Below are 21,979 nucleotides of genomic sequence, written 5' to 3'. Positions count from 1 at the left end.
CCAGGTACCCTGCAGGCTCACAAGTGCTCCCCAGGTGGGGTGGCCACTCATGCGAGTGCAGGGTGGAGACCCAGGCCCCAGGAGTGTGGCAACCTGTCCGCCTCCCTTCCCACAGAGCCAGGCCAGCTCCCAGGGAGCACAGTGAGCTCGAGGCCACTCCCTGCAGGCCTTGCCTCTCCTCTGGGAAACAACGTGTCTGGTTTCCTGAGAAGAGGAGGCTGTCTGGTGGCTGTTCAGGGACCGGAGACAAGACATCATTGGAGGAAAACCATCCTTTGGAAAGAGCATGCTGGAGAACGTGAGCCGAGCTGCTGCCGCGGGTGAAAGCAGCCTCAGTGAATGAACCCCGAATGTGACTGAGAAGCACCCGGAGGAATGCCTGCTGCACCGAGCCGGAGACTCTGCTGTGAGAGAATGTCAAAGAGACCGTCCAATGCACCGAGGACTGCGTGAGCCACCTCACCGAGAAGTGGTAGTGGCGTGGCGCCCCTTAGGGGATGTTGGGAGAAGGCCGGTGAAATGAGATAGGCTCCCAAGAGGCCGCCCACTTCTCAGATGGGAAGAATCCCAGCTCTGCCCAGCAGAGGGTCGGTGCATTCTGAACCAAGGCCAGGGATGGGCAGTGCTGGCCCAGAGGGGCTGGTTCCCGTGGTTTCTCCCCAGCCTGGGGTCTGAGACACCAACCTGGTGCCGAGGACAGTGTGCTCGAAGGATGTCCCAGTCAGGCCAGCGCAGGCCAGGGGCAGGCGGCCTTCCTGCTCTCCAGGCTGTCGCTTTTCTGCCACAGCAGCGGAAAGTTTGAAGACAAGAGAAAGAGAGTGGAGCCGGGAGCGGGGAGTGGCCCTGCCACACCCAGGAGTGCGTTTCATGCCCTGTTTCATAAAGAACTCTATTCCGCAAGGCTATCGTTTAGAATGGTGGGGCAGGGGAAGTTCTTTTGCGACAAGGTAAAGCTAAAGGAGTTCCGGCACATGCCTGGCTGTGTGCCTGGTGGGTGTGCTTCAGACGTGTGGCAGGGTGACGGAGAGGGATGGGGTCGACGATCATGGGCGGTGCAGTTAAATGTGTCGGGTTTCCTCCAGGGTCCACAGATGATTCCGTCTGCACCCGTGGGGACACAGCCCTCCCTCCGTTCACACCTACCTTAGCCTTCGGGGTCTGAGAAAGGAGGGCACGGTCTCGCCGCCACACCCAGAGCTGGGGATCGAAGGCCTGGATCTGGAAAGACAAAGAGTCCCTGAAAAGGTGAGGGCTCTCCAGGTGGACCCACGACCCTCCCCTTGTCCGCCCCTTCCCCCCACCCCCGTCTCTCTCACCCCCCCAGTCCCAGCTGTGAGGCCCAGGACCCTTTCCCTCCGCAGCCCGGCACCGCCCTCCACCAGAGCCCCGCCGCCCACCTACCTCTTCACACTCCTCCTTGGTGACCCATGCCCTGTAGCCCATGGAGCGGAAGAATTCAAACCGCTGCTTCTGGAACATGGGACGCCAGGCGCGGTTGTTGTTCCCGTAGAGGAAGAAAATGATGGCCTCTTTAGGGGCGCAGCGGTCCTCTTCCATGTCAATGGCGAGGTAGCTGAGGAAAGCCATCAGGGTGTCAGCTGAGAGCAGACGGAGAGGGGCCCTGCCTGCAGTCAGCTTCCCAGAGAGGACGCAGGCAGGACGGCCTTCACACAGGACCCGCAGGAGCCCCATGCAGGGTCGCAGAGCGCCTCCCAGGCACAAGAAGACCCTGCTGAGCAGGCAGCTGAAGGGCCCCTCTCCTACCTTGACGATGCAGATACAGTGAACTGAGTGGGGAAGCCCACCCCCTTCGTTGACCCTGCCGTGCGCGCGCACACCCGTCTCCCTGTCGTGTGAGCCCCTGGACAGCTCCTGCGGGCAGGAGCCGACTGGCCCATCTCAGTCCTCACGGTTTCCTACCAAGTGACTGAGGCAGGACTGGGTTCCTTGGCGCATTCCCTCAGGGGCCCTTCTGAATGCTCCCATCCTCACACTCCCTGGCCCTGGAGGTGCACTTTGTAAGGTTTCATAGGACGAATGACCGAACGCTTTGTGTCCTCGTCAAGTGCAAAACTGATGCCCTCAGAGACTCAATGTCATACAGATTGTGCGACATGAAGAGGAGGGTGCCGAGTGTTTTAAGAACCCGTTGATATATATGTGCTTTTTGTTTGTTTGTTTATTTAAATTAGCAATGCTTTTCCTTGGCTACCGGGGTGCAGAAGTGAGGAGGTCCGAAGGTTTTGGCGTTTGAGTTAGTTTCAGAGGAGATTGTGTCTTTCAGTTACATGCGTGTAAAAGTACCGCGACAGAAAGCACAATATACAGTCAGGGAAGGGTGTTGGGAAGAGCAGCGAAACGAAGAAGGGAGTGTCAGGGTGGTCACCGGGTTTGATGGAGGGTGCAGAGAGAGCTGATTTCACAGCGAGAACTCTGGCCTCGGTTGAGAACAACATGAGCCAGTGGACTTGTTGGGTGGGGGGGTGGGGAAGTGGTTAGAGCTGTGTTTCGAAGTCCATTCAGGGAGATTGGTAAGAAAGAGCCCTGGGTCTTACTGTTTGTTCTCCTCCCCCGAGGAGATGTGTATTGATTCAGAGAGAGGGAGAGACATTGACGGGAGCGAGAAACCCGGATCGGTCGCCTCCTTCAGGAGCCCTGACCGCGACCGAACCCGCAACACTTCGGTGGACCACACGGCACTCGAAACAGCCGAACAGGCCGGCCCGGGACCCGGGGCGAGTATTCACAATCGATCTGTGGTATGTGACGGGGGCCTGCCTTGAGGAGAAGGACCGTGACATGTGGTGTCGTCGAGAGGTGTGGCGGGATGTAGGGGAGAAGACTTAGGAACGGTTCGTCTCAAGCCTGTTTACTCAGGGGAAGGGTGGTGTGAAATGTTTGTGAGGACCTGATGTTTTCTTGTGGTTTCTTCAGTCTTGTAACGGACATTGGTGTCGTTGGGTCTTCCTAAGAACAGTGTAAGAAACGCGGTAGTCCAGTCCTATCAAGTTCATCCCCAGTGTACACGGTAGAAATGGGGTGGAAAGCAGGTGAGAGGTCGGAGACCCGCTCGTGTCCCCGCGCTCCCCAGAGGATGAAAGTGACTGATGGGGTTCAGCACGGTACTCACAGGGCCAGGAAGAAGTGGATGCGCCGGTACTGCCAGGAGAACAGGACGGCGCGGCTCAAATAGGCCAGGACCATTGAGAGCAGGTACTGGTGGGAAGAGGAGGAAGACACACAGGAGGACTCACATTGTGAAAGAGGAAGAAGAGCGGGATAAGGGAAAGGCTGATGCTCCCGGCATGGCAGGCGCCTAGGGTGTCAGAGATGCTCTGTGTTTGGGCCGGCCGGCATCGGGAGGGTCTCTGAGAAGCTGGAGCGAGGGGGAGTCCCCAAGAGCTGAGAGAAGAGGGACAAGCCTTGGGCTCAGGTCCCAGAAGAGCCGGGGCAGAGGCAGGGTTGCCGTCCGCACTGCGAGACACGCCTAGGTCCCCGAAGGCAGGTTGGGTGGGGGGCTGCGGGCTCAGGAAACCGCCGCCTGATCCGAGGGTCGATGGTAGAGCAGGAACCCCTCTCACCTTATCTGAGATTCTCAGCTGCGCGTCCCACTCAAGGAAACGTTTGATGACAGGGTCCTCTGTGAAGAGAGGGCAAGTGTGAGCCTGATGACAGCAACGGAGTTTCCGTGGGAGCGTACCGGGCTCAAGAGGGGAAGCGTGCCGCTCTGGGGGAAGGTTGAGGAGCGGGGCGAAGGGTGAGGCTGCCAGGAAGAGGGATAGAGGAGATCGTTCCCTGGGAAAGGAAGCAGGGGTGTCACCACCCTCACCCACCCAGTCCCGGGGGACCGAGCGACACGTAGGGTGGCAGCAGCTTATCTGCGTGACTGAGATCTTAGCGACTCAGTGCTGCTCCCCCATCACGCATGAATGCAGCCCTGCTCATTCATGCCAGAGCCATTCCGTCCTTTGTCTGTTGACAGTCACATCAAGGCGTGAAGTTGGCCTCCTTCTCTCCCCTTACACACGTGAAGGTATTTAGATTCAAAAGGCCAGTGAGAGCTCAGAAGTCTCCGAGGGTGCAATACTCACAGGCCACGTGATTCCCAGTGCAAACCCTCCTCAAGTCTAGCCTAATCTAAGGGTCCCCACTGAGACTCGATAGGGAGCCCACCTAGGAAGGAGAGCCCACCAACCAGCAGGGAGTTCTTTTCTGTTGGAAAAGTATAGTTCTTCAAAGTTGTTACTTAAGAGTAGGCTAGGAGGGGGCTCTCCAGGGTATCTGCTTACTGAGAAGCCTGGCAAAGGCCTCCTGGTGTTCTCTCTGGACCGTTGTACCGCGCTTCCTTTTCAGGGTCATTTTGAGACCGTCCCGGTCCTCCACGAGCCAGGTGTTGTTAGGCGTGGGGACGGTCTCCTCCTGTGCCCCCCGCCTCTCTGCTCGCCCCCTCTTCCGCTTTGCTGCGGTTGTCCGAGCAGCGGTGGTGGATTCCACACAGGCGCCTGAGTTAAGAACCCAGGGTACGTTATAAGGCTTTTGCCTTTGAAATTCAGCTATTGGTCACCAAAACCCGACCTCGTTTCCACCCCACCTCTCCCCCCGTCCCTAGAAACCAACCCCTCCATTCTTTCTTGTGTCATAGGCTACCGGCCTTCTCCCCTGCCATCTTTTCATCTTCCTCCTTTGGTGAATCCAATACTCCGCCCCTCCACCGCCCCCCATGTTCACCTTGCTGTTATTCTTCTGTGTCCTCAAAGGTCTTCCTCGTTTGAGAGGATTTCTCCCATTGAAGGGGGACAAAAGGACCGTCCTTGTTTCTTCCCTTCCCTTCTCTCATCTTTGAATCTCATCTCCTATCCCTCCTTGCTTGCCTCCCAGGCTGTCCTTTCATGGGGATCTCCTGGTCCCCAGCTCCTGTCATCTCCTGTAATCCGGTGGTGCTCTGAATCTCTCCTTTCTTTCACACACAGCCTGCTCAGGGCCCCCTTCCTCCTTAATGTCAACCGTGCCAAATCCCGCCGCCCCCTGTTTCCTCACCTGATTGTCCTGCGTTCCCCCGAGTAACTCTGAGCTCCATCGGGCTCCCTGAGGTGCTCGGCTCTGGGCCAAGGTGGTCACAGTTGGCACTTGAGTCAGTGTCAGCCATGGCTCCTTGTTGTCCTTCCGTAAATGTGGGCGATCACAGAAGTAGTTGCCCACCTGGGCTGCCTAGCGCCACGGAATGGATCCTCCCAATCAGGAGGTTCGGAAGCCTCTGATGTCATCGGTTATTCCCACCCGGCCACCAGTTTGAAAGACTCCAACACACATATGTACCTGCCATACATAGAATCCATGTAAGTGCCACGCATGCACTTACTTCTCCTGACGGTCAGGGTAAACAGTGTCTCCTGCTGCTGACCCTACAAGCTCAGACCAGCCTCCAGAGCTGTCCTCCAGTGTCAGCATCGCTCTTTACCTCGTCCCCAGCCAGTGCGCTGTTGTCTCCATTCTGAGCCTGAACTGGGTTGGCAGGTCTTCTCTCCCATTTCCATTTCAGAGTGTTGCCTGGCGGGAGAGGGAGGTAAAGCAGAAATACTAAGACCTTTCAAGAGCAGGGTAAAAGTGTAAAAAAGTTCCTGGGTCCGTGGCCCTGCCAAGTGACAATTTAGTTTCAAACGGCGAATTTGGTGCGCTGACCTGCGTGGCTCGTTGCACTGAGCATTGATCCTGCAAGCGACAGTTTCACCCGTGTGATTCCCGGTCAGGGCACCTGCCTGGGTCGCAGGCTGGTCCCCGTCTGGGGCCCTGTGCAAGCGGTCTTTGCCTCTCTCACACATCGGTTTCTCTCCCTGTCTTCCTCTCTTTCTCTCTTCCCAGCTCTTCCCTTGTACAATAGTGAATAAGTTGATCTTATTAAAATAATCAGTTGAGCGCGGTACAGGCACTTTGGAAAACGACAAGCACAGCACCAGCAAGCACAGGTTTTGGCGACGCTCGATGTCTCAGGAAACGATGTTCAGGATTTGGAAGCAGGGGAAACGCATCCTCAACCCTCAGGCAGCTTTCATTCCAAGAGACGTTGTGAGAACCTAAAATCCTAGAAAGCCGCACATGCGCTCACATGCTTCAGACGGTGTCTACGATTTGAGGGAGTCCATGAAGCACCCAAAGCCTGCCCCTCAAGTCCAGGGAAGGAACTCTCGTCCACATATCCACGTTTTCAGCCTGTGTTTCACTCTTGAGTCAGACATTTCACTACCGCTCAGGTACCCTATGAATGAAATGTCACCCACACAGGAAGACTTAAGTGGAAAGGTCTCCAGTTGAAGACAGAACAGAATGTTCCCTGTGCAGGTGGGGAGGGCAGATGCAGAAAAGGTACCGACCAACCCGTTACGCCGCAGGGTCAGCGGATGCTGTTTCTGAACCACCTGCCAGCCTCACAGCTCTCCTGTTTTCCTGGGCACGGAACCCTTTACTTCCTTTTGTTTATCCTCCCTCCCTCCCTCCCTTGCTTTCTTATTGTGGTGAAATAACATACTCAGTTTACCGTTGTAACCACAACAGAGGTTAAATTCGCGGGTATCGAACGCATGCACCTTGTGCTACAGTCACCGCCGTCCGTCCGCAGAACTTTGTCGTCTTCCCAAACTGAGACTCTGCACCCAACAAAGATGAACTTTTATCCGTCTCCCCCGGTCCTGGTAGCCAGCCACCCTTGCGCCTCCTGTCCGTAGGAGCTTGACTACTGTAGGGAACCCGTATCGGTGGAATCCTATAGTGTCTGTACATTTATTTCAGGCTTATTTTGTCAGCGTAAGGTTTCAAGGTTCATGCATGTTGTTGCATGCGCCAGAATTTCCTTCTTTTTATAGGATGGATGATATCGATTATAGAAACCGTATCTTGTTGCTGCATCCATGGGCTGATGGACACTCGGGTTGTTTCCACCCTTGGGCCGTGAGTCGTGCTTCTGATCCATCATTTGAACACTTGGATGAGACAGTCAGGATGTACCCGAAGTTGTATTTTTTATTTGTTCACGTCCATGTTTCTAATCTGCTTGTACCAACCCTGAGTGAAGTCCCATCAGTTCTTCCAGAAAACGGTATGGCAGCTCCTCAACATTCTATGACGTAGCAATTCCAGGTCTGGGAATTTCTTGGAAGGAAATGAAAGGAGAACTTGGAAGAGCTATGTGCACCTCCCGGTTTGTTGCAGCATTATTCAGCAGAGCCGAGGTGTGGAAAGAACCTGGGTCCGTCAGTGGATGAGCGGGTACAGAAGACGTGAGATGTCCTTTTCAAGTGGCACGTTACTCAAGTAGGAGAAGGAACGGAATGCAGCCATCTGGGACAGTGGGGATATAGGCCTCGAGGGGGTTACGTGAAGTGAAAGAAACCAGACAGAGGAAGCAAATTCTGTGCCTTCTAGCAGTTTGTTTCCTTTTCGTTCTGATTTCTTGACTGTGTTGCTTAGCAAATGTTTCTTTTTCCAGAGCGTGGTTTTTGTGAAAAGTTGTAGAAGCTGGAGCTCATTGGTCTGTCTTGTCAAGACATCTTTGCAAAGCCTAAATTAATATGATCCATGATTAACTTTGTTCTAAGTCCAGACAGCATGAGCATCAACGATGGATAATGAAGTAATTTGTCCCCAAATTCAGTGTAATTTTTAGACACCTTAATCTTAATGTTATGATTGATGTTTTAAAGCCAGCACTGGTAGTTACAGTGCCCAAACTGGGTGGGTGGCTCTCTTCTCGCTTTTCTAGGCGTGTCTGTACCCTTACTTTTCATCCCGTCGGAGGATATTAGGTATCCACTTCTTTAGATGTGAGAAACTTGTCTGCCCTAGGAAGAAGCTCTGGGGTGCTTGCAGGGGTCCGTTCTTTTGGTTTCTGGGCCGACAGCCTGACTGGATGCGCGGATGGCGGATAGGAAGTGAGAAATGCATCCGTGAGCCTTCCGCTGAGGCCCTCAGCTAACGGGGCTGCCTGTGGGCCCGCTCCCCACTCCAGCCCAGCATCCGGCTCCAGCCCTGTGGTGGTCTTTCCTTCAGTTTTCTCTCCATGTGTTGCCCCTCTCCCAGCCTCCCAGTCCCCCAGCCCGCCATTTCTGTCCTTTGCTCTGTTACTTTGTAGAGTCGTGAGCAACGCTCCGTGAGTGCACCAAGTGTCCCGAGCCCCAAATGCCTCCCCAGCCAGCCTTTCCTCTGTGCCCCTTTGGAGGGGGCTGCGAAGGCTCCTGTTAAGGCTGATGTCGCCCAGGAGCAGCGGGGTCACAGGGAGCAGCCTGCTCACTCACCCCCTTGTTGGGTGTGGCGTGCATCATTAGCACCCAGGACTGGGGATGAAAGAACAGAGTAAGAAAGTCGTGGCGACCCCGTTCTCTTGGGCCCGAAGTTGACCTGTTCACCTCTCTGAAAAGGACCATCGTTCCCCTTAAGCCCGTCTCGGAAGATTGTGGTTATTACTTGCTTTAGCGCTTCCTACCCTGTTGTCAATTGAAAGCGGAGCAGGTGATGTCCTCTTACCAAGTACCTCCCCCAGGAACTGAGGGCCGCGCTCCTCCATGGAAACATGTGTGGTTGGGGACAGAGAAGTAGGCAGGCAGGGCGGTGGGGCTTCGCTGTGGGCCAGGCTGGTGACTGGGCGCTGAAGCACTCCGGCTTTCTTCCCGGTCTGGGGGCTAGTTGGTGCCTTTATGTATTCAGTCATTTCCGTGGGTCTGTTCCTCTGAGACTCCCCTTGTGAGGTGCCCCTCCTTCACGTGGCTGCGCCACCAGCACAGGTAGAGCGTGGCGTTCCTGCAGAGCAGCTGACTGTGTGGGGAGATACGTTCAGTCCCTATAGCTGGGCCGATTTCATTGTCTTGTTGCTTCCGCATCGCACCAGAGACTCTCCACGCTGTGATCACATGGCCATTTTGGAGTGCTGTATTGGCTAGTGTTTCTGGGTTGGGATTTGGTGACATTTGGGGCGATTTCCTGTCAAACGACTGTAAGTTCTTCATGGGCCTTCCACGTCCATGCGCCATTCTGGGTGGCTCAGCTGTGCGCTCCAAGCTCTTGCCCCCTCCTGTCTGCCTCAGGGAACCTCAGGCTGTTGTCGGGACCCGTCTGCCCTGCCACATTTCCTCTGCAGTTCTTCCAGCTCCTAGCATCCCCTCCCCCTGCTCCTGTGGTCCTTGGGCTTCACCCTTGCCCTCAGAATGATTCTCATGCTGGCTGCTGCCTCCGGCGCTGCTGTCCCCCCTGACTGCGGGTCCCACCGCAAGGCCGATCTGCTCAGGATCTTCCGATCCTCCTGCCTTGTGCACGTCCAGACTTTAGTTTCTTGTCTTGCCCCTGCTTCACATCTCACCAACCCAGGAGACGTGTGTCCCTCCAGAGGAAGTGAGTTGGGGAGGCTCGAGTGGTCATCTCTCCTGGAAATGTAACCCTTGCTGTCCTCTCGTCTCATGGGCGAGAACAACGCTTCTGTGATTCCTCTAAAGCCCAGAATTTCAGGGGCAGGAAGCTGGTGCTCCGCCGGTGCGCTCCCCGCCTTTATCCTGTGGGAGCCCGCGTGGTCCTGGCTGTACCCTCAGTTCCTCTGTTATTTGTCCATAGCTCAGTGTGTTAAATCTCTTTAGAGTTAGAACCAAGCTCGCTACACCAGTCCCTGTGTACACACACTCAAGAAAAGTTGTGTGACTCTTAGGGACGACCAGCTGGCTTTTATGAGTAATATGACCAGTTCTTCTCTTTGATAACTGCTTTTTGAGTGTTGTGAGGCTATTTGATGATGTCATCTTAGAGCAGCATGGAGATGGTTGTCATCCGTGGCCGGTGTGGCTCAATGGATTGAACATCGGCCTGCAAACTGAAGGGTCGCCAGTGCGATTCCCAGCCAGAGCACATGCGTGTGTTGCAGGCCAGGTCCCCAGTTGGGGGCATGTGAGAGGCAACCAATCAATGTTTCTCTCTCACATCCCTGTCTCCCTCCTTCCCCTCCCTCTGAAAGTAAATAAATAAAATCTTCAAAAAGGCAAAAAGAGTGCGAGCACTCCAAATAGCATCGTAGAGGGAGGCAGGTGCTCACGTGTCCCAGGCATTACAGGCTGTGACCCCCAGAGGACAGCATACGTGGTCAATAAGGCCCCTGCAGAGCACGTCTTGGCTGTGAGTGTAGGGGGTCGGGCAGGTAGCTGGTGTCTGTGCACGCAGACCCAGGGAAAAGCCGTGAGATAGGAAAATCTACCTCTGTAAGGGAGAGCAGGGAGCAGACTGAAGCAGAGGCTGGCCAAACTTACATATGAGGTACGTCTGGGGCAGCTGAAGAATGAAATGGATCCCCACACCACTTGGCAAGCACCAAAGAATGACATAGGAAAGAGGGGTGAAAGTCACAGGTACTAGTACATGAGTGCAGCCAGGTATAGGTAATTACATGTTTGGCCCGGGTGGGACAAGCACCTGTTCTGGGAACCAGTACACAGCAGGAGACTATGGAGGATGCCGATTTAAATCTAAATGAAGATCATTTCTGATCAACCAGTCTCTGAGAGGTGTTTGCAGAAATGAGCCTCCATTCTGGCTCAGGTCCAACCTGTGGGACAGACACAGTCACGTCAAAGAACAATCTTCTCCGTAGGTGGGTAGGGACTTCTGGGGAGCAGGAACTGGTGTGGTCAGGGGTAGGTCAGGATGTGAGCAACAGACTGGGGACAAGGGCCATGACGAGGTGAACACACACACGTGCGTGCGGGGATGTGGGCAGACAAAGGAGGCTATCTGGAGGTTTCTTTTGACTGGTTATTCTTGACCCCTTGAAAACGGTTGGGAAATTCAGAGAATAATTTATATTATCTTCATTTGGTATCCTAAAGCGTTTAATCTGCCCCCAACGAAAGCAGGTTTCACAATGCAGGAGCATATTTTTGTGAGTTTGCTTTTGAAGGCAACTCACCCTTATTCCCTGGCATAGGTGGGAGCGTGAGCCAGCCTTGATTCAGAAGCGAAGGGTCTGAGTTAGGAGCTGGCAGACATCCTCCATACTCAACAGCAGAACGAGCACAAGCAGAGGAAAACACTAGGCATACATTATACAAGCTGGATATCTTAGCCGGGGCACAAGGGTTCCCAAAAGAGCCACTCTAAATGCCCACAGGCTGCGCCCTCTGCTGTGAGCTCCATGGATCCATGACAGGGACAGGAAGAGAGTGTCCCAAGATTGCCCTCCCTCATGAGTTTCTGGTGTGAATCTGTTGATTAAAATGAAGATCTAGCACATTTTCTTTCCAGCCAGGCCTCTCATTTTTGACAAGTGCTTGCCTCCCAAGGTACCAGGGATTGAGTGCGATGGCAGAGAGGGAAAGGGTGTTGAGTCATATGAAAACTATTTATACCATCGTGAAAGTTGAACCATCCTTAGCCCTTCCCCTGCTGTGTCTGTTCAGGTGTAAACCCTCGCGTGAGGTCAGGACGTTTCGTGAAAATTCCTCCCGGTTACGAGCACATGAGGTACAGAGATGCGTACACCTGCCGTATGTACCTCCTGCTGCTTTGGCTTTGGCAGGGCAGCATGGTGAGAAGCCGCATGGGGAGGGACCTCTGACTCACGGCACGCGGACGCTTTGGTCCTAAGAGCCAGCTGCCCTTGGCTTGTGCTGTCTTTTCACCTTTCCGCTCTGTTCCCTGTGGGGTGGCCGTAACCAGCGTCGTACCTGAGCGGTGGGCTGGGCCGGGCCAGGTTTCTGCAGCATCTTTTGTGTTTTGGGGTAGTACCAGCACGATCGCTCTGATGCATACCTTAGCACCTATTATTTATTAAGGCCGAGCGGAGAGAGCAGGGTCGAAGCCCTAAAGCCCTTGTATTCCAAAAGGTAGTGTAAGTGGTTTGTCCTAGGCTTCAGTAGTCACTTGCGTTTAGACAGCATATGTGAATCTGAAGAAATTGCGTACCTGTACCCACATGCACGTGAGACAAAACGCCGTAGAAAGAGTTAATTATTTAGAACCGGATTCCTCTTGATGGACATTACTTGGGCTCTGGAACTTTTCCTAAGCCATATTCCATGGTGATTCAGGCTATCTCCAGTTTTTATTAGGTTGAGCTGAGATGCAGAGTGTGAATTTCAGTTGTCAAGAAAGATGTTAAAAATATCTGCTTGCAGGGACCCGCTGCTGCTTATGACCTCAGCCCCGCTGAGTGGGCCCTGTGTCGGCATCGCCTGTGTGGACGAGACCCACTTCTGAGTCTTATAAGGGCACGGTTTCTAATAAAACCTACTCGGAACACAAGGAATAGAGTCATCTGTGGCGTTTCTCCTAAGCCCTGCCAGGCTCTGGACGTGCGGCTGACGAGCTCGCTTGTCCCATTTTACTTATAGCAGGGAACCCCCCAGGAGTCAGTGTGGAGACGCCAGGACTGGTGGGCGTGCTGGGGGCAGTGTCTGAGCGCTGTGCACAGCCCACAGTGCTTGTGTCGTCGGGCCCAGAGCTGAGCTGCCTGAGTGAAGACCAGTGGCGAGGGGGCTCGTCAGGAGTGTGTATAAGCGGTCAGGAGGAGCCGGGCCACAAGGGGGTGAGGTGGGCCAAATCTGAAGGCATGAATTGTGTTCTCCTCCAAAACCTGTTGGAAGCAGCCTCTCTAGAACATTCTGTCTTAGACGGCCCCGCTCTCGCTCTGCTTGGCAGTCAGTGAGCCACGGTGCCTTCTCCAGGCCCGTGGAAGAGAATATGACGTAGCACTTCTTAATGAGAGTTGTCGATCAATCGCCATGGCTGTGCTGACGGGAACAGCCTGGCACGGGCTTTTAAATGCAGTGGACAAGCACTTAGAGGGTCATTATGTCATACATTTGCCACGGGATTCTTCTAGAACAACAGTGTCTCTGGAACTGATAGCCAAGACCGAGAATGGAATTGTGACCCACGTGTGGGAGGGAGGCTCGGGGGCTGGGAGCTAGGAAGTGCCTGGAGTTGTGTTGGGCGTGTGTTGTGGTCGGATGTTTTCTGTAGCTTGTAAGAATGTATCGTGAGTCCAGACTTTTCACCACGCCTTCCAGGGCCTCTGGACTTTAGCCACGTGTTATGATGTCCCCCATCTGCTGATAGCCAACAGCTTAGAAGGCACCGTTCTAACTGGAGATTGCTGTCCTCTCTACGCTTTGGGTGTAGTTATAAAAATGGAGTAGTCATTGTGTTGTAGGAAATTAGGAAGATCCAGAAAACATAATGAAAATACGATGTGGGTAAGCATTGGCTGCATTTCTCTGTGGACATATTTAAACTGAGTGGTCTCTTGCCTCCAAGAGTATGAGGAAAAAATATATAATGTGTGAAAAGAGAGCCATGGCTGGCACGGCTCAGTGGATTGAGCGCTGGCCTGTGGACCAGAGGGTGGCCCGTTCAATTTCCAGTGAGGGCACAGGCCTGGGTTGCGAGGCAGGTCCCCATCGGGCGTGCATGAGAGGCAAGCACAGATGGGTGTTTCTCTCCCTCTCTTTCTCCCTCCCTTCCCCTCTCTCTAAAAATAAATAAATAAAATATTTGAGGGAAAAAACAGTCATTTCAACCCTAATTTCAAACCTCTCTACGCCCCAGTATCCCAGTGCTCCTAAAATGTTCTGATGCAGTGCAGCTTGGAATTTCTTCTCTGTTGTTACCCAGACGTTCCAGAGAAGCGCTGTGACGATTGGTTTGCGAGGTGCCTGGGACCTTGCACTGTTTCCTCCTCCTCCGTTCACTCCGTTCCTGGAGCTACTGAGGGCCCGTTTGTCCCCCTGGTCTTCTCAAAGCCTCTAGGCCATGTTCTGCTGGACCAGAAAGGATCCACAGTCTTGACCGAGTGCACGACGCTGTCCTAGAGAGAAGCAAGTCAGCATCACCTGAGGCTGCAGATTGGGACTGTCAGGAGCTTTGTGGCCTCCGATTAGTGGCTTTTGCAGTATCACTTGTGTTTCTTTTTCTCCATATCAGGCCATGTGTTATCTTACTAATCTGTGTGTGTAAGAAGGTGGAAGCATCATGGGGCGATGTGCTGTCCTTATGACATACCTACCACGTGTCCCTGTGTGCAAATTGATGGTGACTGTTGAAGTGCATTTTGAACTTGAAAATAACGACCTGTAGGGCTCTGGCTTTGAGGTTCTAACCTAGAATCCTGGCAGTGCTCCAAATTGCTCTAGTAGATAGAAGGAGTTTGGTATACAGTGAGGCTGGACAGGCCACTTTCAGCCAGTGTGCACCTCAAGGCTGTCAGGCAGGAGGAGGAAATCCCCCCTCATTCACAGGAGGGTTATTATCTTGTTGTAGTTAGAGAAGCCATGTCTCAGCTCTTGCAGCCAGACAGGAGGGGTTCCCTCTTACTGGTGGGAGATCAGCCTTGCACTCAGGTCTCCACCTGACTGGACGAGGCCCACCCCAGTGGGGAGAGCGGTCGGCTTTACTCAGTCCGCCGGTTTAAGTGTTAACCTCAGCCAGAAGCACCTTCCCAGGCGCATGTGCAATCATGTTTGACCAAGAGTCTAGGCACCCTGTGGTCCAGTCCAGTTGGTACATGACGTTACCTACCACACAGTGCCTGCACAGAGACCCCAGACCCTACGCCTGGCAGTCAGGGCTTTACGTGAGTTGGTTGCCCATTAATTCAGTCAGCTATTCACCGAACAAGTACGTGTGCAAAGGCAGAGGAAAACTGAAGTGAAGGACATTTTCCAAAAGGTTTACTGCAGCTGGTCCTCTCTCTAGTGAGATTTCAGGTTGGCACTGGGTTTCCTTCTCTCCAGTCGTCTTCAGTGAATATGGTTGCCTTGCTTTTGAAATCAGGTGGGGAAGTGCGATGTTTTTAAAAAAAGAGAGAAGACCCAACTTAATTCTTAGTGTACAGTCCCATGACATTGTGGGTTCTGCCGCCACCTCTTAAGGACTCCTGTGCCCCCTCAGCTGTGTAAACGGACGCGAGGCTCGTCATTTCACAAAGGCGCTCAGCTCAGTCCATGTCTTGCAAGACAGCAGTTCCCTGTCATTGGAGCTGCTCACACTGAGGCTGGGTTTCCAAAGGACTCCGTTGTCTGTTTTACTATGCTTTTCAAAGACGTTTTCATTCTTAGAATTCTTTAGGAAGTTTTGTAGGTAAGCTTTGCTGAATTCCTTGTGTGCAAGGCTGTTACAAGCCTTTGTAATTTCTTCATAGTCCTGTCTTCCCGCTCCTGCCCTGTCCCCTGATGCACTGTCAAGTGAAGACTGGCTGGCTCTAAAATGAAGACCCGCTTTGTCTCTTCCTGTAGTGCTCCACCGATACAGACACATCTCGGGGTTGTGGCAGCCGGATATCGGGCCCTGTGGAGGACTGCTGAATGTGGTGGTGAGTCCGAGAGCCTCGCGTGTGAATTCTTTTCTTTTCTTTTCTTTTCTTTTCTTTTCTTTTCTTTTCTTTTCTTTTCTCTTCATGTGTGGTTTCTTGTGAAGTCAGGACTGCTGCCCCATGTGGATGGAACTTAGTGCCTTTTCTACCCAAGGGGCAAGTCAGCTGCTTGCTATATGTCATTGGAGCAATCACAAGGAACCTCTCATCAGTTATTTTTCGCGGCCCTAGGTGGTTCTCTGTAGAGCAGCTTCTCCCCCACCGTGAGGTGTGCATGTGCCCTGAACAGGGCCTCCTGAACAGAAACGCTAGGGCCAGGCATGTGCGGTTAATACTTTGGCAGCTCCGGGCAGGCGCCTGGGCCCAGGTGTTGCTGTAGCTGATGTCCCAGTGGAAACAGTCGGGTGCCCCGGGGAGCGCTGGTGTTCTGCCCCTGCTTCCCTTCTCGCTGGCTCAGGCCAGAAGCCCGGTCCGGGAGACCGGCTGCTCGCCATGTAACAGTGGTGGGTCTGCCTCTCAGCGGCCCCGGACAGCCTCAGTGTGGCTCTTCCGAGCGTGGTCCAGACGGGCCACCTGGGGACTCTGGTTGCTCACCGAGTGGGGTTTGCACGGGGATAAGTATGGCTTTATATTCTTTGGTGGGAGCGTTCGTTAAGAAACACACTTTACATATGTTACGTTTGATATCACTGGGCAAAAGCCTTGCTATTAAAGCATTTTCTCAGGGACAACCCAACAGCTCCCAGCGTGGGCGTATGTTTTTCTTTTTAGTCGTGGGGTGGGTGGGGGCTGTGGGTGAGAATTGTTTTTCATCCTGGCAGTGAGTCATAAAAATGAATAAAAAGAAGCTTCTCAAAGCAGGGGAAATGGATGCCATGACTGAATAACAGCAACTGGCTCTCGTCTCAGACAGGCAGCCACAGGAGTGAGTAAGTTCTCTCCTCCCGTGGCTAGAGCTAGAAGCTGTAGATCTGGGCTCTTCCTGGGCAGGCAGGAGCGACTACGGGGTCCTCCCGACCGGGCTGTCTGTGTCCCTGCACTGAGAATGTGGGTGCATTTGTGCTTAGCGTGTGTGTGGGGACTGCGTGTCCTTTGGTCTGAGTTCTGTCCCTTTCTATCTGTCACTGGTTTAAACACACAAGAATAGCGGGAATGGTAGCATGAACTGCCAATGCCTGCCACCGGGATTCAGCAGTTACTGGTAGTGCGCCAAGTTTGTGGCCTCTGTCTCTGCCCCTTGCCGTTCTGTTCTTAGGAGGTTTCAAGCAAATCCCAGGCCTGTGTTGCTTCATGTGTTCATCCTTCAATGTGGATCTCTACAAATGTGGGTATTTCCCTACATATGCACCACGTTCTTATCACATCTTGCAAAAGTAGCGGTAATCCCTTGACATTACCTGAGACCCTGTGCATATGTAAGGTTCCCCGATAGTCTCAAAACTGCCTTTGACAGCTGGTTCGTTCCAATCGGGACCCAAAGCAGGCCCGCACGCTGTCGTTGTGTGTTTTGCTCGTGATGTCCTGTTGAAATCAGCACCCCGTTTTTTTCTCAGGTCAGTTGCCCTATTTATTGGGCATCACTTAGGAGATTATTCCGCTTCTTCCTCGTGTCGTTTAGCTACCTCCCCTTTCTAAAAGGCTTTCTTGGATTCAGGTCTAACTGCTTTTTTTGCATTTAAAGAGTTCATTTTTCAGCTGTATTGAGATATAATTGACAAAAATGTAAGATTTCTAAGGCACACTGCATGGTCCCACCATCTAGCTACCGGTAGTTAACGTATCCATCATCTCACGTTGAAGTTGTATTCTCAGTAAATTTCAGTGATCAAATACACTGTTATTAAGTATAGTCTCATTGACTTTTAGAAATATTTATTTATTTTTAGAGAGAAGGGAAGGGAGGGAGAAGGAGAGGGAGAGAAACATCAATGTGTGGTTGCCTTTCACACGCTCCCACCTGGGGACCTGTCCCCCAACCCAGGCCTATGCCCTGACTGCGAATGGAACCGGTGACCCTTTGGTTTGCAGTCGGGCACTCAATCCACTGAGCCACAGTAGCCAGGGCTCACGTTGTTTTTCATTAGATAACGACTCTGTCATGAACAAGCACTTGATGGGCAGGGCCATGCTTGTCCCATTGTGATAGATCAGGGGTATCTTGATGTGTGTTGGCCCTGAGGTGCTCCGTGGGCCTGGAGCATGCAGACGTGGGTGGTCACTGTGAAGAGCTGCGGGTGAGGAACCTCTGCCTTGGTGCCTCAGGTAACCCTCCTGTGGACGTGCGCCCTTGTCCTTCCTACAGGTGGGACGGCTCGTTCATTATCGGTTGGATGTACCTGCCTCCCCATGGCCCTCATGTGGATGACCTACCCTCATGTGGATGACCCCATGCGATTCAAGCCCTGGTTTAGAATTGACCTGACGGAGAGGAAATCGACCCACACGGTGGAGTGCGTGTATGGCCACAGCGGGCCGCACAACGGCCACATCCAGGTGAGTGTGTGCTCGGGCTCCCTTAGGTACGGCAGCCGTGTGCGGGCGAGGGGCCAGGCCTCCTCTGTCTTCCCGGTCTTGGTGCCAGCGAGTTTGCAGCGGTGTCTGTAGCTACAAGCCCGTGTCCGTACAGAGCAGGAGAAATGGGAGGAAACGGGGCTCTACCCCCACTACTTCTGTGTGTTGTTTAGGCTGTGGTGCTGTATGTCACTCCCCAAAGAGTCACTAGTTGGACCTCTCCACTGGTTCTGCATCCAGTTAAAAGCATTTGTTCTTTCCCACCACACCATTCCTCACTGTTGTTTTTTCCATACCCCTCAGGCTACTAAATGATAGCGCCTTTTTCCTGCTCTAAGAATCGCCTTGGAAACGTGTAAGCACCTGTCTCCTGGATGCACTGCTCCTCTGAGAAGGAGGTGCACGGTCAGGGTGGTGCCGAGCTCCTCTCTCTGGACTGGTCACAATTTGTAGGGATGCTGGGCTTCTGTCGATGAGCGGGGTGCACCCAGCCAGAGGGGCTTATTGTCTGGTGGAGATGCCATGAGTGATTTGTTCCCCTCGCTCCTGTGTCGTGAATGCTCAAGACTGTGAGGAAGGACGAGTTCTCCACCAAGTGCAACCAGACGGACCACCACCGGATGTCTGGTGGGAGGCAAGAGGTGAGCCCGTACCCCTTCTGTGCACAGGGACCAGACATGAGGTTGCGTGGCTGGACGTCCTCAGCGTGCCGCCAACAAGAGGGCCCTCTCCTGCGGTTGATCCTCACGTGGCTGGCACAGAGAGTGTGTCTGAGTGACCTCACCTAGATGTGTGTGCACAGGCATAGGATTTTGTTTCCCTGCCAACCCTCAGGGCATATGACGGGAAGGAAAGAGTTTTCACCGGGTCGTTCTCCTTCACCCCTTTGTCAAGAGTGTTTGTGTGCCGTGTAGGTTTCTTGTTGGAGGTGAGTTGCAGGGAGACGAGGGGCTATTGTTCCCACAGGTGGACCCGGAGATTGAGATTTTCAGCCCCGGCCGCACAGTGGGTAAACCTGCGTGTCAGTCCCACCAGGAGTTTCCTTGTGCTTCCTTTTGTTTGCACGAGTAATTGTCCCTTATCTTTATGAGTTGTAGTGTTCTGAGGATCTGTGTCATTCTGCCATTGCAAAATATTGCCATTTCTTAAGAAGAACTTGAACTTTTCAAACACAGAAGCCTCATGACAGCTTCTTTGCATTTGTTGGGTGTGCATTTCTCAGCCATTTTTCGAGTCCCTTTAGCATCCTGCTCACGAAGGAACCAGTGAGTGGTCCCGCCCAACCCTTCACGTGGGCTAGACCCTTCATCGGTACAAGAAGCCAGCCTTGTGGAGTCATAAACTGCATCCACAGGGCTTCCCAACTCTCCCACCTGCTTGCATGCGAACTCTAGGTCCAAGATTTCTGCCAGCTCTGTGCACCTTTGAAGGCCAAGTCCAGGCTGTCTGGTGAGCAGCGGTGTGGCTCTCGGGCTGCCCAGGCTGTGTCTCCCTAGCGCAGGCGCTGCCTGGTTTGTCTTCATGGATGATGGCCAAGGCCCCGCCACCACCTTACTGCCCTGCTCCTACCTGTCCAGGTCCCCTACGCGAGGCTTCCAGACACCTGGGAGCTGCAGGGAAGAGCAGAGTTGGGGAAGCAATCACCCAGTTACTAAAACGATGCCTTATCCTCCAACACAAAGCCAGCAGACTCTGGAGGGAAAGGCGCGGGCACAGCCCCACCGGGGAGCCCTCTCCACGCCCATCTCCCAGCCTCCCTCTGTGCTTCGGCATTTCTCACGTAACTGCTGTTACTCCAGAGCTATCTCCCGGTCTCCTCAGAACCGTTCCCAAGACCGAGTCTTAATTCAACACAGCATTCCGTCATCTCGGTATGATGTAATGGGATGTAAGCATGCTGCTGCGGGTGGATATGGGGTTTGTGCTTAACCGTTCGCATTTCTTCTGTTATCCTCTTGACCACGTGCTGGAGTGACGTAACCTATGGGCGCCTCAGTCCTTTTCTGTAAACTAAGACCATGTGGTTACCTGTGGACCCCAACTGACTCCTGAGAGTTGACTAGGATACCACACCAGGAGGATGCCAAGTGTTGTTCCTGCCATGCCACTGTCTGAAGTCCATGAAAAACCTTATGTGGATTTCGGATCATGCAGATCAAAGGGTCAAAGGCCTTGAAGGTGTTCCAGATTCTTGTTGCACGTTGTCGGTTTCATGGTCCTTGTGTACAGCCCACCAGGGCAGGTAAGCCCTACCTCCCATGCTCCGATTGGCTCTGGTATTGGCCTTGGTGGAGGCAAGACCATTTAGCACGTGGACTGTTGAGTTAGCTCTGATTCTGTCACTCACTAGCTGGGTGACTTTGGAAAGCTTTCTCTGCTTTTATAAGTCCCAAGCCTCTGTAGAACAAGGAAAACGTTAGCACTCATCTCCTAGGCCTTTTGTGCAGATTAAGACAGTGTTGTACAATGCTAGCACATGGTTGAGTCGGCCCCAGATATGTCTCATATGTTGTGGGCCCCTGTGTTTTTTCGTATGCATCTACACCTTCTAAGATTATTCTGTAGTAAGCATACGTATTTGAAAGTTCTTGGTTCTGAGTAATTGGGTCTGGTTGGTATAATGACTTTGACCTTTTCATGCAAAGTAAATAAGACTGTGACTGTTGGCAAGCTGTCTGCGCTTCGGCATTTAGGTCGAGTCTGGTTATTCACCATGGCAACATTGAAATCCTTGTTTATTACATTCACTTGCTTCCATTTTTACCTGTTATTTATCTATTTGATTTATTTTGAAGGGCCTTTCCTCCGGGAGTTGAGCCTTTTCAGTGAAAGGTTTTGACTTTGGTGAAATAATTTTAAAACCGTTCTCCGGTTATTGGTTTCTGTGTTCTAAAAACCTTTGCCTGTCTTCCAGTGACAGAGAATCAGTCTCTCTCCCTCTCTGTCTCTCTCTTGCTGTCTCGTTCTTCGTCTCTCTCACTGAAGTTTGGTAGCTTCACATTCTGTTTAGGTCTGTGACCCAGCTTGAACGATTTTATGCGTACGGTGTGAGGTGGGGATTGTGGATCTTCTTCATACGCATGTCTAGTTGTTGGGGTACCATTTGTGGAAACGACTTTTCTTTCCCCACCAGGTAGCTCTATCAGCTTTGTCGAAAACCAGCTGACCACATAAATGTGGGTCTGATGCCAAGCTCTCCGTTTAGTTCTATTAATATATTTGTTAGTTCTTATGGTCATGCCACCGTCTTGATTACTGTAGCTCTGTAGTAAGTCATAACACGAACTAGTGTTGTTCCTTGGGCTTTGTTCTTTGGCAAGACTGCGTAGGATGTTTAGGTTCTTTTCATTTCCCTATGAGTTTCAGAATGAGCTTGTTGGTTTCTCCAGAAAAGCTAGCTCGGTGGGATGATGATTGACATGGAACCTTTAGGTCAGTTTGTCGAGAGTTGCAGACTTGATGCTGAGTGTTCCAGTCTGTAGAGACCTCTGACTAGTATGAGGCCTCTTTAGGATTCTCTCTGCGGTGTTGGGGTTTTCAGAGTGGAGGGCTTGAATATATTTTGTAATATTTATTCCCAAGTCCCGTGGTTTGTTTTATTTTTGGTTATTGTAAATTGGGTTCAAAATTTTTATTTGATAGCTTAGTGCTGCTAGTATATAAACATTCAGTTGATTTTCTATATTGACTTTGTAGTTATAGCAGTAGTTTTGTTCAGCCACCGTAGCAATTTTTGTTCTTTGCCGGACTTTGGGCAGTAACGTAGTAAAGCGGTTGACGGATTGTAGCTCTTTTGTTGTTTTGGCAAGTTGCTTTTGCTTCTGTTTATAGAGCTAATTCTAGCTAATCATTAGAAACACTATTTTGAGTTAGAAACTCCATTCTCTGGATTAGGTTAAATGTGCAGAATCAAGCAATTAAGCGCTAAATATCCTTCCCAGTGTTCGATTCCATAATGAATGAGTGAGTTTTGGGGGCTTTTTTGGGGACTCGGTGTTTATAAAAGCTCTCTTTTTGTGCATATACTTACTGAACCTACACCATAAGTGTGAAGGCACGTTTGAGAAAGGAAAACCCACCCGCAGTCTCCTGACTCCAGCTGTACCCATCATGGTGCTGAGCAGCAGCTACAGAAAG

General features: G+C 52.3%; 1 protein-coding gene and 1 pseudogene across 1 annotated transcript; one reads left to right on the top strand and one right to left on the bottom strand.

Annotated features, from left to right (window-relative positions):
• Window positions 1-459: 459 nt before the first annotated feature.
• LOC149994341 (speedy protein E4-like) lies at window positions 460-5,146 on the bottom strand. Its single transcript, XM_090259025.1, has 7 exons — window positions 5,038-5,146; window positions 4,290-4,502; window positions 3,582-3,640; window positions 3,131-3,216; window positions 1,402-1,573; window positions 1,144-1,218; window positions 460-489 (listed from the first exon to the last, which is right to left on the bottom strand). The coding sequence occupies exons 1-7, from the start codon at window positions 5,144-5,146 to the stop codon at window positions 460-462; spliced, it is 744 nt and encodes a 247-aa protein (XP_090115151.1).
• Window positions 5,147-7,464: 2,318 nt separating this feature from the next.
• LOC149994339 (F-box only protein 31-like) overlaps window positions 7,465-21,979 on the top strand; it is a 43,382-nt pseudogene continuing 28,867 nt past the window's right edge.

The sequence above is a fragment of the Furipterus horrens genome, unplaced genomic scaffold, assembly GCF_987537825.1.
Source record: "Furipterus horrens unplaced genomic scaffold, mFurHor1.1.pri manual_scaffold_13, whole genome shotgun sequence".
Lineage (NCBI taxonomy): Eukaryota > Metazoa > Chordata > Mammalia > Chiroptera > Furipteridae > Furipterus > Furipterus horrens.
Note: the sequence above shows the minus strand (reverse complement) of the source record. Positions and strands in the feature narration are given on the sequence as shown.

Bases quoted from the DNA above. Each gene is read 5' to 3' on its own strand.
- LOC149994341 (XM_090259025.1), bottom strand. From the start codon at position 5,146: ATGGCTGACACTGACTCAAGTGCCAACTGTGACCACCTTGGCCCAGAG. The intron at 3,217-3,581 runs GTGAGAGGGGTT...TCTTCCCACCAG, and splicing joins AGCTGAGAATCTCAGATAAG to TACCTGCTCTCAATGGTCCT. The intron at 1,219-1,401 runs GTAGGTGGGCGG...TTGTCTTTCCAG, and splicing joins CCAAGGAGGAGTGTGAAGAG to ATCCAGGCCTTCGATCCCCA.